Source organism: Cataglyphis hispanica, chromosome 12, assembly GCF_021464435.1.
Source record: "Cataglyphis hispanica isolate Lineage 1 chromosome 12, ULB_Chis1_1.0, whole genome shotgun sequence".
Taxonomy (NCBI): Eukaryota; Metazoa; Arthropoda; class Insecta; order Hymenoptera; family Formicidae; genus Cataglyphis; species Cataglyphis hispanica.
Genome location: NC_065965.1, coordinates 4215845 through 4232734, shown reverse-complemented (window position 1 = coordinate 4232734; position 16890 = coordinate 4215845). Strand labels below are relative to the sequence as shown.

The 16890-nt window shown below is 35.5% G+C and overlaps 1 protein-coding gene across 4 annotated transcripts in view; it reads right to left on the bottom strand.

The window, feature by feature from the left end:
* LOC126853700 (RNA-binding protein 24-A-like) overlaps window positions 1–16890 on the bottom strand; it is a 31037-nt gene that overhangs the window by 9625 nt on the left and 4522 nt on the right. For 3 of the 4 annotated variants that reach the window (XM_050599700.1, XM_050599698.1, XM_050599702.1), the window contains exons 2-4: window positions 13419–13815; window positions 12215–12341; window positions 9714–9774 (exon numbers count right to left, since the gene is read on the bottom strand). In XM_050599700.1, coding sequence (XP_050455657.1) covers window positions 9714–9774; window positions 12215–12341; window positions 13419–13688 — 458 coding nt within the window. In that variant the 5' untranslated portion in view covers window positions 13689–13815. Of the gene's footprint in view, window positions 1–9713; window positions 9775–12214; window positions 12342–13418; window positions 13821–16890 lie in introns of all 4 variants that reach the window. The other variant, XM_050599699.1, reaches the window with a different exon arrangement.

Genomic DNA, 16890 nt, shown 5'->3' with positions numbered 1-16890 from the left:
ATCGACGACCTTGAATTGGAGCTGTCATCCAGGATGGATGAGCGCGCGATCGATGAACATTACACGAGGCGGGAAGGACGAAATTGATAAAGGTAGAAAAGACCGATATGTCCCCACATCGCGCTATAACGCCACGTCGCATTGCGGATGGACAGTACTTTCATCCGTGTTATTTGAAATGAGCGAGAATTCTTTTACTCCGGTTCTTTTACTCGCGACGATTTGCAGGAGGAAAGAAGAGAATCATCTTCGTGTCTGAAATTTTATATTGGATCGTGTAACGAAGATGATTGTTCTAGATGTGTGAAGATTGTTAGAGAGAATAAATATAATATTAATTATAATATTTTCTTACAATTAAATTTTTATTTGTATAAGATTTTTAAGGAAAATCCGCGAGTAACTTGATAGAAACGCGTTTGCGAAAGGAAAATAAAATGTGCAGCAAAAAAATCGAGAAATATAAAGAGAAAAAAATTTATGCAACGACGCTTGATACGTAGCTTTTTATTTTTCCTGTCGCAAATTATTTCGGCTCAGTCAAGTTTAAATTTTCGCAATTATTCGCAGCATCATCGGAATGTCCCGACGTTATTCTTAACCGAGACAAAGAGATTCGCAGAACAAAAAGAAAAATGAATAGAAACGCGTCATGTGTGATAAATAAAACGCGACATGTTGCATGACAACCGATCTATCTATACAAACACACGCGTGAAAATTAATACAAGAATTGTCAATTTTATTGACATCGAAGACAGTCAGCCACCTGCTGGAGTTTTCAATGCCAGAGGTATATAAATAAAGATTAGTTTTGACGTACGAGCGTTGTAAAAATATCTCACTTGTGTTTTCGTTTATTCCAGATTTTCGGGAATAATCTTAAGCTTAATTCTTACTAACTCAGTTTAAATTCACGAAAGTCAATCTTCTCTTTTGATAAAGAGAAGATTATTAAGATATTTGTTGGTAGGAACGTGTTTGAGAAAAAGTAAATACTTGCCCCCCTACGTGTATTAAATACTGGGCTAGCTATTTTCTTTGGTAAAATTTATGTAAGAAGAAGAATAGAAATGTATGTGAACTGTATATATTTCGGATAAACTTTTCAGGCGTTGTCCAAGAACAATCGACTTTATTTCAGCCTTTACATGAATTGTCATCTCTTTGAGGTTCAAAGCGGAAACTAATGCTTTCCTACTATTTCAATAGCTTCAAAAATATTAGACATATACATATGTCGATCGAATTCGAGTTCGAGATATTTGCGAGACGACATATATTTCCATTTCATAAAAACATAAAGCCGATTGTTTGAAAGTCTGTTAAGAAATGAACGACTAGCGGATCGTTACTTACGTCAGTAAGTAGTATAACAATTCGTTCCAAATAAAAGTATCAAATGTTTAAAAATTTGATTCTTAGACAAAATTAACTCCAAAATAATAAAATCAATAAATCTTGAATAATACATATCACTTGAAAACGGCAATTTTTGAGGAGAGTAACATCAATAGTTTAATTATCGCATTTAAAAAAAAAATCATTATTTTTTCCGGAAGGAATATTAACTTTTAACAATGTTCGACATTTTATAGTCTGGTAACACAAAGACTCTGGACACGAAGGACGACACGTGGTAACGTGCGAGCATGACGTACAGAGTCGCTCTTTCGTATAGCCTCTAGCTTTTCCATCGCCTTTTTTTGTTCTTCCATTTTCCATCGAATTTATCTGTCGGTCGCATCTCGGCCGAGGTACGTGCATTATGGATGGCTCGCGTGTCCTCAACCCCACTTTCCATTCTGTTCTCCTCGTTCCACGTGTGTTCCCAGACCGGCGCGTCCGTCCCCGACCAGTTGGCGATTTCCAATCCCAATTGCCCCCTTTCGTATTGAGTGACAGACAAGTATGCACGAGAAAATCTCATCCAACGCTAAAATCCACCTCGCGGAGAAATTATCGTGAAAAGACAAAGTGGAAAAAGTAAAAAAAGAAATTGAATTGTTTTTTTATTGCAAACACTTTTTTCGTGCTCTAGTGTAATTTCCATAATACGTGGAAAAATGCACGGCATTGCGCATTAATAACAGTAATATCTTTAAATATGTGGTGTCAAGGGAATGTTTATGAATTGTTGATGCCTATATATGGGCGAAAAAATGTCCTCTGCATGGCCTCGCGCATATCGTCTCGTGGGAATCGGTATAATTGACAGAAACCATATATAATGTTTCCGATTTCCATCAAAAATTATAAATTGCGCGAAAGAGATATGCGGTATTTTATAGCGACGTCCAAAATATCTTACAATCACGCAGCAATATTTTGATGTACATATAGTTATTTTTATGTGCTGATACAATAATCCACACGGTGCAAAAATAACAATAAATTTCGAACTTATCGTCGTTTTATGGAAAGATTATACTCGACAATGATTTTATTAAATTTTTTCTTATTTTTATGTATTTTTTGATGCTGACTCCAAAAATGAGGTCAGATTTTCTGCTAAGGCTATGTTTTTTGTAACCAACATATATATTTAAAAAATCACACTAGTTGAAATAAGTTTGATTTTGATTTCGTTAAGAAATTTATGAGATTCTAGATCTATTCACATTTAATGTGTGCGAAATAATATCCGTGGAATGTCATCCTTCGGTCTGTACCTTTCGTTCTTGAGACCTTCGTGCGGAAACGGGGCGGTTTTAATGCACGCATAATTTTCACAATAAAGAACCGCGTTGACGGCATGTCGCGACGCACGACCTTTTACAAGATCGATGTAACGTACGAACGGACGAAAAAAATATACCGCATCACGGCGATTTCCGTGAGAATAAATGCGCGTATTATTGTCGCTTCATAGCAATTTTTTAAAACCAAGAGAAAAAAAACATTTCGAAGAACGTCCAAATAAATAAAAATAATGGCAATTTTGTGAAAAGAAATTTTATTTTTGCTAAAAAAATTGAGCATGAGTGAAGCAATTAATCTTCACATATTACAATAGAATGGACATGACAATTGTAATGTAAAAATGGAATTAATTAGGTTTAAAGTCAATATCGATTATTTTCCCAATTATTGTCACAAAATGACATTGACGTATTGTTGCTCCTTATCGTTAGCAATTTCTTTCGCCTTCGTTAAAAAAAGTACCGCGTAGTAAAACGCTAACGAGAAAAACCGGCAGGTAAGAGATATTAAAATCGTCCCGTAGTCACGAAAAGGTCCCGGGTCGTCCCCTTATGACGGATCTAAGTGACCACCCTCGATTTCCGACGCAAAGTGGCCGCGCGCCGCGATTAGGATCTCCCGACTTTTCCCTACGTTGTGCCACGACATACGTAATGACGTAGTATATCCCAGAGGGTGAATCGCACCAACGGGGATTGTTCAATCAACTCCATTAATTCGTACGTGCGAGCCGCTACGACCCCTGCGATTATGGGGGCGATCGTTAACGATGAGGACGATGAAGCGGAAGCGCGTGTTAGCGGAGCGGAAGCCACCGAAACACCTCGCGCGACACGTTGTTACAACAAACGCGACACGAAAGATCCCGGATCTGGTAACCGATATTTTTGTTCCCTTTTTTACAGGAATGCCGACTATTGGCTTGTATGAGGCCGAATATCGAGCGTATATAAAAACATGTGAATCTGCATGAAGGAAAATTAATATAACAAATATAGAAGCGCTGTCGATAAAATGATAAGCACGTTGCTATTACATTATTACCCGTAAATTATTTTGCCTATCTATATTTTCTTTTTCAATAATACAATAACTCATATTAGATATTATAATTCCAAACACAATTCAGGGACAATTTTTGTAGAATTAAAATATGCGTGTTTGACATTTTTAAAGTTTGATTTATTTTTGCACAAGGAATCACCTCTCTTTTCCCTTAATATATGATTGGAACCTCAGTTTACCATAAAAAAAAAATACGTGAAAAATACGAGAACATCCTTCGCAAATTGACATTTTCATTTTGGCATTCATATACGCGCATCGGTTAACCTGGCGTAATCTTGCCATCATCTTCTTCCGTATACTCGCGTAAGTGTGTCACGGAATGCGACGCGGTCAGTTTTCACACGTGTGCAGCGGTGACACGTGATGCCCGGCAATCTGCGATCGCGCGGTTGTGCGTTTCCGTATGACGGACTGGACTCTTACATACACGTATATGTATATAATATGTATGTGTGCGTATGTCAATGCACATCATATGTGTCACTTGCGCGAAGCACTTTGCACGAGCATGGTGCGCGAGCGCGGATGTACATTATATATATATGTGTGTGTGTGTGTGTGGTGTGTGTGTGTGTGTGTGTGTGTGTACATTAGACGACGGAACTATGCGCAGTGCACGGATTGTGCGGGCGCCGGCGCCGTAGATAATCCAATGGGATGATCTGCCAATCCTTGGAAAGCAGACCAGACCAATGGTAACTGCGAAGGGTGGTGCTACTACTACACACAGACACACACACAGACACATACACAGACACATACACACGCGGCGATTTAATTGTTCTCGGTACGCACGTCGTTTCTCTCAAATATGCTAAAAATACGATTCGGCAGACGAGATACGTGACTGTGAAAGGAGAGAGACAAAAAAAGTTTTTTTGTTCTATAACTCGATTAAAACACCGGAAACGAATTCTCATAGATGCCCGATTGATAAAGCGATTATTTAACTATGATATATTGTCTGCAAATAAATTAGCTCATTTGTTTTTTAAATTAAAGGAATAATATACTCGATAATTAATTAGATAGTAAAATTAAAATTGTGCACGTGTCGGTTAAAATATATTATATCTAGAATAATAGTTCTAAAATTTCAGGAGATTACATCCCGGAATTGCGCTCGTTCTAAAATGCAAGCTTAAATGCGGCCTCAATGTATTTATGTAAATGCGATACAGAGCGCCTCGTGTCTCTCGCAAAGCGATATTACGACTTGCGTCAGAAGAGCGACAACGACAGGTGGATAGAAGCCGCGGGGGCAATGAAAATAGAAATGGACCTTTAACGCGCGCGTTCTGCACCCACGCGTTTCATCTCTCCGAAAAGATATGATCGTGTACCTTATTCCCGTTAACGAGACGGAAATGCTCCTCCGCAACGAAGTGGTACTCGACGTTTGAATCGATCGTTTCACAAAGACCGTGAGTCAACGTTTTTACGAATGAGTCAGAAACAGTAAATTTTTTTCCTAAGATAGCATTTAGTATCGCATAAAAGATATGTAGCTTGCAACGTGACGATTTATATTTTAGGAGCGTCTTATGTTTCCTGCGATACATCCATCGCTGAGTATATATACATATATATAAGGCAATTCGCAGAAGAACTTAATCGGAAAAAGTCGAAAAGCTAAATATCCACATATAATAATAATTATATAATAATATAAGATTTAAAAATACTGACGTACTGTTTAAACATCAATAAAAACATATGTAAAACGTCAAAAAGGTTAACTTTCTAATATTCTTCAAAAAAAAATTCCTAGAAATCATTGATTTTTTATTTTTGATATTGCTAGAATAGACTAGACTCTTATTAATTCACTCTCGATTTACAAGGTACAACGAACGAGTAACAGCGCGAGCGGAAGTGCCGAGTGAGAGCATAAATAAGCGTGGATCTTCAACATGGTCCGACGCGGTATCGTCCAAACGTGTAACTCGCGTTAGAATCCTCTCGACGGAGCCCTCGAATGAGCGGTGGCGGATAGCAAGAAGCTGACACGAGGGACAGGTGGTGCTAAATAAAGACTGGACCGTCGCCAGCGCGGCACCAACATGGCCGGCCGAGACGTCGTCGTCGTCGTCGTCGTTGTCGTCGTCGTCGTCGTCGTCGTCGTCGTCGTTCGCTTACGACACGGATTTATCAGAATCGTTTTCTGACATCTACCGCGACGTCCGCGGTGTTGGATTTCACTTCTCCACCTACATTTAGCTAATTCCACAACGCCCGCCGCGCTTTACGCATCTACGCCTATGCGTGACGCCACGCCAACGACACTGATGTGACTTTTGTTCGCTAAATTTTCGATTCATTTTGAATTAATTAATTGATGGTTTGTTTACTTGTGACGAAAAAATTTCTGCCATTGTTCCACATGCATTAGCCCGTCATTACGTCCTGCAGACGTGATGTCAATAAATTCGATTAAATTAGATCGCATCAATGAGAATGAGGTATTTTGAGCAAACATTATAGAATTAGTCTAAAAATTTAATCAATAACAATTTATGTATTTTTTTTTACGATAAATATGGATTTGAAATTTTCTCTCACTATGATTTTTTCTGTTTGTCACAATTTTCTTACGTTATAAACGTTGCAACAAATAAAATTAATTAATAGAGCTAAGAACTAATTAATCTGCCCGTGGAATTTCTGAAAAATTCTGATCCGCAACGTCGACCATGCTACTAGAATCGATTGGCCCCTTTGCATGGGGCCTTGCTGGATCGCACAAAAAACGAAGCCCTCCTCACGCGTGACGCACTTACATATTCACGCTTCTTTTACACGATTACGACACATTTCTCCGCGAGACGAGGAAAAAACTAAGACGTCTCCCGCGGTCCTTCATTAATAAACGAAAGAAAAAAAAAACGGGTCTCTCAGATTACTTCGTAAAAAAAAGGAAGGACGCCGCCACTCAAAGAGCGATAAAAAATCGAACTGTAAGAAGCGTTTCGTTAGGATCATACTTCTTCCCACAGTCGCGGAAACAACCGTGGATAATCTTGGAAAGACGTCACGCAATTGTTCGCAATAATAACGCCAACTTAGAGTTGGTCATGCTGCAAACTAATAATTACGCGATAAACACTCGAGTAAAATTAAAGAAAAAAAAAAAGAACAATTGCGGCATCATATTTCGTTATTATACGACAGAGAGCTATACCGTGTTATTTGAAAGTCCAAAAATCACCCACGTACAACACCAAAAAATACAACACCAATAGCGACACCAAGTGTAGTGTAAGCCTTCACCACACACACAAGGTTATTAATATATTATATATATATAGTGGTTAGCGGATCCTATACAAGTCTCGAGGCGGACATCCGTATTTTCATGAAAGAAGACACTTCGATCGACCTTATCGCATTCCAAGGAAGGAGTATATCTATTTAGCGTTCCTTTCATCCCGACCGGTATGTCAATTTTTCGCAAGATTAATTTTTTTTCATATAATTTTATTTCAAGCTCGCGCAAATTTTCCGCTCGATTGAGATATCGTAAATAAAAATCTCAATAATCCAGTAAAATTAATAACCTGTAAAGGAATAGCGGATTCTCGAGTAGCACACCTCAATTATTGATACGGGCGCTATTTTATGCGTTCGATGAGATTTTCGTGCGGCATTGAAGTATCCGCCGGGCCAAACGAGGTGAACCGCGATAGGATCGATCGTCGCGCGATCAAAAATTAATACGCACCGTTCGTGTCTCTCGACGCCGGTCGATTTCCGGCGAGGAGCCCAGGAGGAAGAGACTCATGCGCGGTTCGCGAGGAGAATCGCGGCCGTGTTCCTCTTTATTCATCCGAATTCCAACGCGCGTCTCTTCATCTCGCGGCTCTCCTCCATATGCTACTCGTACTCGTTTCTCGTTCTCGCGGAATCGCGAAAGGCGTTCGAAACGAGTAAGCGCGAGGCCTGCATGGTCTATGTACCTCGAAAGACTAAATATTTATAAGCAATGGCCGAACGGTTCTCTGGCGGATCGGAATGGATCAGATACGCCTCTTCCTTGGCTTGCGTTAATTTAACGAAGAAACCTACTCCGAAATTTATATGGCTCTTTATGCCGTTCATAATTCTTTAAATTAAAAAAAAAAAAAGAGAAAAATATAATCGGATGAGCTACGTTTCAAAAAATCAGCTTTTTCTACGAATCTCGTTAAAGTGTCTGATAAAGTACCTCGTTCGTTTCGACTACAAGATAAATAATCCGACATGAGAGGAAGCACTGCGAATCGAAAATTTGCATCTAAAATTGGAAAATGTTATTCTCGTTCCGTTTTAGCATTCCCGCCACCAAAGGCAAAACAAAATAGCAATTATAATAAACGAAGTATGATATACATACATGATGATCGAAAATAAATGAAATGCTAAAAGGTGCGAAGAAAGAAATTTTTCTTTATAATATAATAAAATTGTTTAAGAAAGACCTCATCTGAGAACAAATAAATAAGCAGATAAATGGATTTACTCGTTAATTTATAATTTCCAACTACTAATTTCAATAATAAGATATTGTAAATCGATAAAATAATTATATGATGTCATTATTTAATTAATTGAACAGCAATTAAAATATTGCTTAATTGAACATATATTTTTTTATTTCAAATTTAATTTTTATCAATGCACATCTCAAGTAAAAAAAAAAAAAATTACTCTAAAAAATTCATCTTTTTAATATAATTTTGAAAGACTTTATTAAAGTTAAGAGAATTTCATACGCAAATTATTTAATATTTAAAATATATCTTTTTTGTGGATTAGCAATAATACCTTATCTCCTGTGTCTTTGTTTTTCTGTATATTTATGATAATGAAAGATTAGACTTGAATATAATACTAGTATATCTCGACTTTTTACTTTATATGAACGGTAGTGTCGAATCGAAGAGGTATAAGCTATCGATGTTGTAATTTATTATATCACTCTTATTATTATCATCATTAAGATTATTCTAATTAAGAAAAAAGAGTGTAAAAGAGTAAAGATATAAAATAAAATAAAAAAATATTAAAAACCAGTAACAAACAATCGCAAATCTCTCAGCAACCGCACAATCATTATCATCACTTCACGTCAGTTTCACCAAGAAAGAAAAAAACACAATCAAAAAAGAAAAAGTACGTTAGGAAAAGAACAACAGGCCGATCCTCGGAAGATCTTTGCTATGTACTTTATGGAAAGAAACTTGTAGGTACTCATACGTGTAGGTTTCTGATACGTGTGCGTGTGCCGCTTTCTCTCTCATATTCCTTTCTTTCATCGATCGCTAATACATTTCTCCTTTTTTTTCCTGTCTCTTTCGCATTAATATAGAATCCTTAGAACGGCCCTTGGCCCTCTCAAAGATCTCGGAAAGAGGACTCTCTGCCTGTCTCCTTCTTACGCGCGCGCGCGTCAGGATGCTGAAACGTCATTAATATGCTGTCTTTACAAAAAAGTTCGTCAAATTATTCGACCGTGCGAATCTGTTAAGCCGAGTATCTTCTTAGTTTTCAAACGTTGCATCAATGACTATTAATTTCCATCACATTCCAATCCAATATTTCCGGGAAATTCTACGCGAAAGCGAAATGTGCTCGCCGTAAGGGTGATTCGAAAACTTTATCCGTCAACAATGTTTGCAAAACACACAAAAAATTCTCAGTTTTTCCGCGACAAATATCGATCGGTAAATTTGTATAAACGCCGCGAAAATAGCTCATCTATATCTGGTAAAAAAAAAACTATTCAAAAAAATAAAAAAATTATGCGGAAAAACGATTTCATTGACTCGCAGCGAGAGAATTTGGTAGTCAGTGACTACACGATCGCGCTACAAACGATTCTTCTTGACTTAGATTATTCTAACTACAGTTACGACATATGCGTTCTTAATATTCCTCGACAAAGCACATAAATGTGTACTCACCCATATTGGCCAGGAAGTACTGCTGGATAACCGGCCCGGATGCCTGTAGCGAACGGGAATGCTGAAAATCACAGACGTAATCGGTGAATCTCAGTTTTTAATAACTGATTCTTAAATTTTTATTTCTTTGTTATTATAATCGAGTTTTTTTAAAACATCTTTTTTCAACAAGAGATGCTAACATAAAATTATTAATAGAATCCTTTTCTTTTATATTTTATATTTTATATAAAATATCCGTCTGGAAAAATTTTGTTGGGAATAATGCAATTCCGCTATTTCTACAATATAGAAATAAGTTTAAAAATTGTTACTATGATTATTGACATTTCGACTTTCTCTTTAAAGAAAAAATAGTCAAAAAGATTACGAGTGAATAAAAAAATATATGATAATTTAAGAGCGCGTCCTCTTTTTTAAAAAATCTTTTATTACAAATACAAGTAGAAGTAGTGACAATGTGAACAATACATTTATAACCGCACGTAATTCATTGCACATCCAATCATGTAACATAATTTCGGTTCAAAGTTAGTAGAAAATTCCCAATAAAAATAATTCACATTTTTAGCTGAAAATCTGTGTCATGTGCCACCTTCTATGGCATATTTTATTCATTATCATGATCAATATAGAACCAATGTTCCGTTAAAGGAATCTTGCCGAATCAATATACGAAATTATTGTATTATAAAAACAGCGAACGTGATATTTCTCAAAGAGATAATTGAGCAATTATTCATCACGGACATTGATAATTCGTGCTTGCCGTATCGATGATTGAACAAATCATCCGATAAAGAAAAGACTTGCATTTGCTTCCTAAATACATTTGTGTGCGTTTTGTCATTATTCTTTACTTTTTTTTTTTGGTGTTATCGAAACTTTCTGCCTGTTAACGATTGTTTAATAATCGTGTGTGCGATTGCGGCAGACGTCAGATAGGAACAGACACGTGCGTAGAAGCTGACATGTAGGTATGTACGTGATGCGTGCACACAAACTGGGATACTGATGCACCGATGGCATGCTCGCTATCGGAGAGTGCATTACGGCGCGCAATAAACTTGAAATGGCCATGCAATCGAATATAATGATTCTTATCCTATAAAGAATATGTTTCACTTTTTCTGACATACTATAGCGCAATATAAATAAAATTATAAATCTTCTTTTTCAGAATTATAATTGATAAAATACTATCTATCTCCTTCAACAAAATTTAAAGTTCTCTATAAAGATCGATTAAATGAAAAAAAAAAAAATAATAAAAATAATTCAAATATTTCTGCAATTTCTTTATTTTAATTAAGATTAAATCGTGATATTTTTCAATAGAATAAAAATATTATTTAGAGAAAAGAAAATGCCAGATAATATGAAAAAGATTTAAAAATATATAGAGATAAGAATGGATGTAAGCGCAAAAAACGATTTTATTTTAGTGCAAGTATGATAATCTGCATCGGGAATAAATTAGAAGCAATTCTTATATCGGAGAAAAAAAAAACTAGACAATCCGGTACTAGGGTTAAGGCAATTTTAGACTTAAGTCTTGAAGCGCCAAGCTATGTTGGCTCAAAGCCATTAAGAGAATTCGAGGGAATGACTCAAGGAACACTTCACCATTTAGCTGATCGTCTTTCGGTCCTATTGACCTTTCCACAATATATATATCACAATATGATTGTATAAGAAAAATTTTATTGTTATTTATCTATTAGATGAAACTCTTTTTGGCAATATATCAAATTATTACTTTTATATTTTGAATATTATACAATACTTTTTCTTTTAACAAAAGTAAACGATTAACGCTTTGATTAAATGTTAACCTTTCATTAAATTTAGACGATTAATAATAAATAATTCGACGGAATTATTCTACGCCTTTCAAGATGCGTCGCATGACAACATATTGTGGCGACGAATGTATGTGAAGTTTCGGAGATTCTGGCAATATATCAAGCGGAAAACTTGTGACTGTGACGCAAATATCAAAAACAACGAGAACGAAATGCAAAGTACGACGTGACCCTAAACAAAAATGATGATCGCGACTCTAATATTAGAAGCGCGTAAATATATATTAATTCTAATCGCGAGTTAATCCGCATAGCAAAAAAGTTTAAAAATTCTGCACAAATATAATTAATTATAACAATTAAACGTAAAACGTTATTCTGTCGATACCAATTACATGATATAAAATTCAATTCGACTAATTGCAAAATGCGATTAAAAAAATTGTGCAATTAATCTAAAAATCTCGATATATTTTAGGAATCAGCTGTTATAGAACTAGAAAAAGAGGACAAAACAATACGAACAACGTTTTTTATCGACCAAATTAATTCATATAATTGAACGACGTTTCTATATAGAGTTTATAAAACAATCTTCGAAATAGTTGGATATGTTTCAGTATTAGGTCGGAAGAATAAATAGCTAGCACACACATTGTCACACAGTTACAAAAATGATAAAATGATAAAACTTACTCGTTTGCAAATTACCCCTGGGCTTAGCTCCGAGAATGGCCAAGTTGACGTTTGCCTTGCGACCATCGATGATGGGATTAGGGTCTTTGCATGCCCTCTCTGCCGCCGGTCTATCCCCCATAATTACCTGCATACAGATTGAATTTATCCTTCGATTAATCAAAAATGTGCTTACGTATTTTTTTATGTATTTTGTATAAATGTCATTCAAATATAGATAGTAAGCTTTCATTTCTATTTCCTGTTCAACGCATTTTGGAAAAAAAATTAATTGTAAATTATAATCCTAAATATAAGACGATAGGTCAAATTTCATGGTACGCATTCGTTACAAATATAAGACAGCGTTATTTGAGCGTTATCGTCAAGTATCTCGCGAACCAAGTGATACAGTCACCTTAGAATCTTTTGCCACATTCACTTTAAAATTTTAAAAAACTAGTTTCAAATAAATAATATTTTATAATAGGTTAAAAAAGTAGATTCATCACTACAATGTTATGGCATGTATATACAAAAATATATTTGCGCATAAATTTAGTTTTTTTTATACAAATATAAAAAAAGACTTCTAAGAACACGCATTATTTTGACTTGTGGGATACTTTTCGATAAACTTTTGTAAATAAAGAATTGTGTAAAATAAATTAATTTTCTAAAGATATGAAAAACCAATCTCTCATTTATATTTGAATAATCTAGTATTTTATCATCAAGATTTGTTTAATATCAATGCAAATGTTTTTTAAAATCGATAAGTTAAATAATCATAAAAAAAGAGAACGCTTTCACATCGCAACATTAATTCATCGAGAAACAATACGACAAATGACACTTATTTCCATATAATCAGCATACGTGACGATATGGATAATGTAAGTTATACGTGATACAAAAAAAAGTAGATATGAGTACTCATGGGAAATACGACTTACACACAATGCGAAAGAAAAGGCATTATTACGAGCGGAAAGGCTAAGCTTATTATGTGCATATATATATATATATATATATATATATATATATATATATATATATAAACAGATTGAATTTATGGTTTCGAACTATAAAATTACTATAGAGTCAACCCGTTTAACTAATTAATTCTATCGATCACTTTTTCCCATCTCAACAGTTCGATAAAAAAAGAATGTAATAACTTTTTATATGAACGAGCTACATCTATTCACTTGTAATTACTTACGAAGCCATAGCCTCTGCTTTTGCCGGTCTGTCTGTCCGTGATGACGACCGCTTCTTCGATATCTCCGTAAACGTTAAAATGTTCCCTGAGACTCTTGTCGGTAGTATGATAGGGCAAGCCACCGACGAACAGCTTCGTCCATGTCGTGTCTTTTTGTTGCGGCGTAGTACCCGCCAGGGCACCCAGCCCTTGCACCAGCTCGTCGGGCGCTGGGGCACCGACGGCGCCAACCGCGCCCACACCGAGACCAGCGGCTCCCGGCATCAGCATCCTCCAAATTTTGGCGAGATCGCCGCCGGACGGAACAACGACTTGCTCAATCTTGACACTTTCTTTGGTACCTCGGTCAATGTTAATCACGCCACAGGCCGTACAGCATTTAGACACGAAATCCTCTCTGCTCTGCAAACAGAAAGTCTGTATTAATATTAGATTAATAAGTAGAGAAAAATAAGAATATAAAACGTAACAAAAAAGTCTGAGTGAGTTCTACTGTTATCTCATTTTAGAATCATTGACAAAATCAATATTTAAATATATGTTTTTTAAAAGATATATATGTTTTTTAAAAGATAGAGTTGAAGTTGTATTTTTGTTCTTTTTTTTTTAGCAAAAGTTAATATAAAAAGAAAATTAATTATGGATATATTTTTCATCGAGAATAAGGAAATAATAAAATTTAATTTCTAAAATAAAAATATTACAACACTTCTTTATTTGCGACTTATTTGTTAAAAAACTCAATTTGAATTTAAATTGATTAAATTTAAAATTAATTTTTAATTTCTGTTAAAAATTTAGTTCTACCTTTTCAATTTTAAGAATAGAATTTTTTTATTCCATAAAATATGCAGCAGCAAAAACTTATTTTAAAATGAAACAAAATATTTTGAATGAAATCGATACGATATGTATTTTCGTCTATCGTGAATACTCCAGATTTAAATATCTGTATCCTACGTGAAAACATACGATGAGTGAAATCTACACACAGTATACCTATTTTTCTTTAATCTTACTGTGTAAAATAGACAACAGCAGAGTATATATGTATATATATCTCAGTTTTCTATTTTAATAAAAAGAATAATATTAAAATCTTCATCTCTTTATTTCATCTCTTCGCAAAAGCAAAGAGAAATTTAGTTTAACATAATCGAACAAGATCTCAATTATTTCTAATGTACGCTAGATGTTCTGAACAGAGTAATTGTACGTCACGTAATATATTAAGGAAGCTTCACTGAAATCGATATAAATAATCAAACATTCTTATTCATTTAATGATGCTTGATCTACATTGTGCCCTCAAAGTAGCATGTTTGTTACGGAAGAATTAATTTGTGTACCGCGCCCGTTGCTGTTTAATTCAACTGCGTCCAATTAAGGAGGCCGCACGCGTGCGGTTTAGAAAGCTTTGGTGAAAAGGTTCACTTCTCATCCCTAGGAGGGTGAAAGAACTGCTGCACTTGGTTATGCAGGATCGATACATAATGGACATATGTGTGCGTGTATGTGCGAGTTTCGTGCAATTACATTGCAACCAAATTGACACGCGTGCACTATAACGATGCGTGTGCGTTTTAATGCGTATGTTAGCGGTGCTACGCTACAATTGTGATCTGACGGCGGTAAACAAAGTGCTATCACTTTTCTCACCAAGAATTTTATTTTGCTGATTTGTAGGAATATACGCGTCTTCACTCGCGTTAACTTCAGTGAAAGGGGAATCATAATTGATTGAGTGAAATGGACGTGGAAATTCTTACGCAAAAAAGAGATATCGCCACTAGTTAGATGCCAAGCAAAACTTTAAAAAACAATTATAATAAATAATATAAAATTACATTAATTAACATGTAATCAACAAGTTGAATGCGTGTAATCAATAAAAAGATAACGTAATATAACTTTCAAATACAATTTAAAAGCGATAAACAAACAAAGAAAAAAATAAAATATTCTTTAAACATTTTTTTAAAAAAGTGTTTTTAAGCATAAAATAAATTTCTTTAGCATACATTTTCTATAAATATAAAACAGCGTGAAAATAATATTACCATTTATTACCAGATAAAAGAAAGAATTTTCGATTTTGTGAGAAAAATTTATTTTATGTTATATCCTAATTTCATAAATAGCAAAATTTTACTTCTAAACAAAATTTACAAAAATAGAACCAAGTGCGCGTGAGTAATCTGCTATCTAAAATAACATTGCCTACGTAATAAATCATGTCATGACGTGAGCTCAACCATAACATAGCGCAAACGATCTCTAAAAATGTTAAAATTATTGAAATGATAGATTTTTATAAAACATTAAATATAATATACGTTTAACACAATATAATTAATATACTTTTTCAAAATTTCTATCTAAAAATTCGAACGATCAGTTCAAACATCTTCTTATTAAATAAGCATTAAATATCATTAAAATATCATAGCGTTCGTTATAAAAAACATGCAGAAAAATCTATCGATAACATTCGAGAAAAGTGATCAATTTTTTAAATATTGTTTGTATAATATTTATCCTCACATATATAACAAAATAATAATTCATATAAAAATCAATCTAACGAAGAAAGTATACAAGATAAAAGAATAATCTTTTCAAAATATTATCAGCAATATGGTGATGCAACGCAGCATATACATGCGCACACACATATGTGTATACATCTGCGCTCGCTACTTCCTGCAGTCCACGCAGCACAAGAACTGATGGACGACGAAAGCGAATCGTCCTCTAGTTTCGTCTGACGCGCGTATTATTTTCGTCTATCTTCTCTGTCCGATTCGCTCGAATCGATGATGACTCCTCCAGGCACAAAGAGAACAAATAAATCTCCCCGTTCTCCTACTGCGCAAAAGTTGAACCCCTGTATCGGGGAAAATCCGATGGAACAACGACGGAAGAGCGAGAGAGGGCTTTACCCCAGAGTGCGACGAAGAAAGTTATATACGAGGGACAAGAAAAAGGGATAGGGAGGGAAAGAAGGAACCCTGACCTCCATCCAAGGCTCCCTCCTCTTCTTCTCTAAAGAAGGGTCTGAAAAGGGAGCCAGTTTTGCTCCTCGCTTAGAAAACGATTCGAGGGAACCAGGTAGTAGGGCATTTTTCGTATGGCTCGTCTTTCGAGTTTCTGCAATGCGTTCTATGGTGCCGATGGTAGAAGAGGGAAAGAAAGACAGCTCTTTTTCTCGTTTCTTTTTCTTCCTCCTTTCTCGTTTCATCGCAACGCGTTCCCATACGCGCTCTCGCTTCTGCTTGTCGGTGCGTATTATGCGCGTCGGGCCCTACGGCGAGGACAGAGGGGCCCCTCTGCTGCAACCCCCGCCTACTCTCCTTGCCCACCCCTCCTCCTGCCTTTTTCTACCGGTACTTCGACAGAACGATCGTCCGTCCGTTCCCGGTCGAGATCCCCCAAAACGACGGCGGCAGCTGCTGCAGAAAACCGGTGCAGC